Raw genomic sequence first — 1,260 nt, forward strand, 5'->3', positions numbered from 1 at the left:
GTGCCCAGTGTGCCGCCCCACGGAGATGTGTTATCTTCTTAATCATTAGAGGACCACGTATTATTCTGTGTAATTAACTTGACATTATTTTGTTCAGAAATTTAATTCGTTCCAGATCTTAGCTTCAACGCCACGAGATTTGTAGGATGCATAATTCAGAAAATAACAAAAACCACAGCTCAAACCGAACTTCCCCCTCCCCTCCCCATTGCCACTTTCTTTAGGATGACTTTAAAAGTTAGGGGGACTTTGTTTTGGGGAATGACAGTCTTGTGTGCATCTGTATTTTTGCAGTATGTGATATTCCTCTGTATGACATATGTGACTACAACGTCTCCAGAGACCAGTGCAAGGAACTTGGCTGCTGCTTCTATAAGGGTGTCTGCTATGAGAAGGCAGTTCCGAGTAAGTACCCGTGGCCACGCACCCCCTGTACAGTGACCCCCAGGGCAGCTCAGGTCGGCCCATGTTTTCCAGGGCCTTTGCTTGCTTCCTTTCCCCAGAGCCTCTTTTATTGTTGTGGGGTAAAATTATTCTGCTCAGTGCATTAGTGGGAGCGGGAGACCTTGACGAGGCTTGACCTAGAGGGCTTGTGAGTGCGGCTTAAACCACCAGAGAAATGTCCTTCTTAGACAGGATGGATTTGATATTGAAGAGGATTAATTAACATCCGTCTTTCTTGGAAGCATTTGGTCATTCTGGGTGGTTGTAGAAGGCTGGGTTTGAGTAACCAGCGCAACGTAAGCAAATGGTTTGGGGATAGGGACTAGCTGATGGCAATTAGTTACATCTTAACCATAGACAAGTTAGAGTTATCCAGCTAAGGACAGGACGACAACCCCAACTGGCAGTCTCTGCAGGCTACATAAGCATCAGACTTGAACAAAGACTCGGTGCTAATATTTGCACACCAATCACTCCAGCCTGGAATGCTCCTGGGGGAAAGGTGAGAACAGGCAGGCACTCACTGAAAGGGGGAGGCACTGGGAGGTTGTGGGGGAGTCATTCACCCTCACCAAATAGGGACCACTCTCCCCATCAGCCTTCATGGCTTCCTAAAGGAGCCACAGCCTTCAGAGAACTATTTCTAGCTGCAGAAAGTACTCACAGCAAAGTGGGAGGGCATGGGTGTGCAGAAGGATATAAAACTACAATGCGGTACCAGCCAAGGGGTGTTTTAATCATACTTTGTAGATATATTCTCACGCGTTAGGACTTATGCCTTCTGTGCCATTGAAATTAAAAAGATTAGTATTTCCA

The 1,260-nt window shown here is 46.4% G+C and overlaps 1 protein-coding gene across 1 annotated transcript in view; it reads left to right on the forward strand.

Moving 5' to 3' along the window:
• TEX29 (testis expressed 29) overlaps positions 1-1,260 on the forward strand; it is a 31,155-nt gene that overhangs the window by 14,016 nt on the left and 15,879 nt on the right. Inside the window, exon 3 of the mRNA XM_023737389.1 lies at positions 295-405. Coding sequence (XP_023593157.1) covers positions 295-405 — 111 coding nt within the window. The remainder of the gene's footprint in view (positions 1-294; positions 406-1,260) is intronic.

This window comes from Trichechus manatus, unplaced genomic scaffold (assembly GCF_000243295.1).
Source record: "Trichechus manatus latirostris isolate Lorelei unplaced genomic scaffold, TriManLat1.0 scaffold00102, whole genome shotgun sequence".
Classification (NCBI taxonomy): domain Eukaryota; kingdom Metazoa; phylum Chordata; class Mammalia; order Sirenia; family Trichechidae; genus Trichechus; species Trichechus manatus.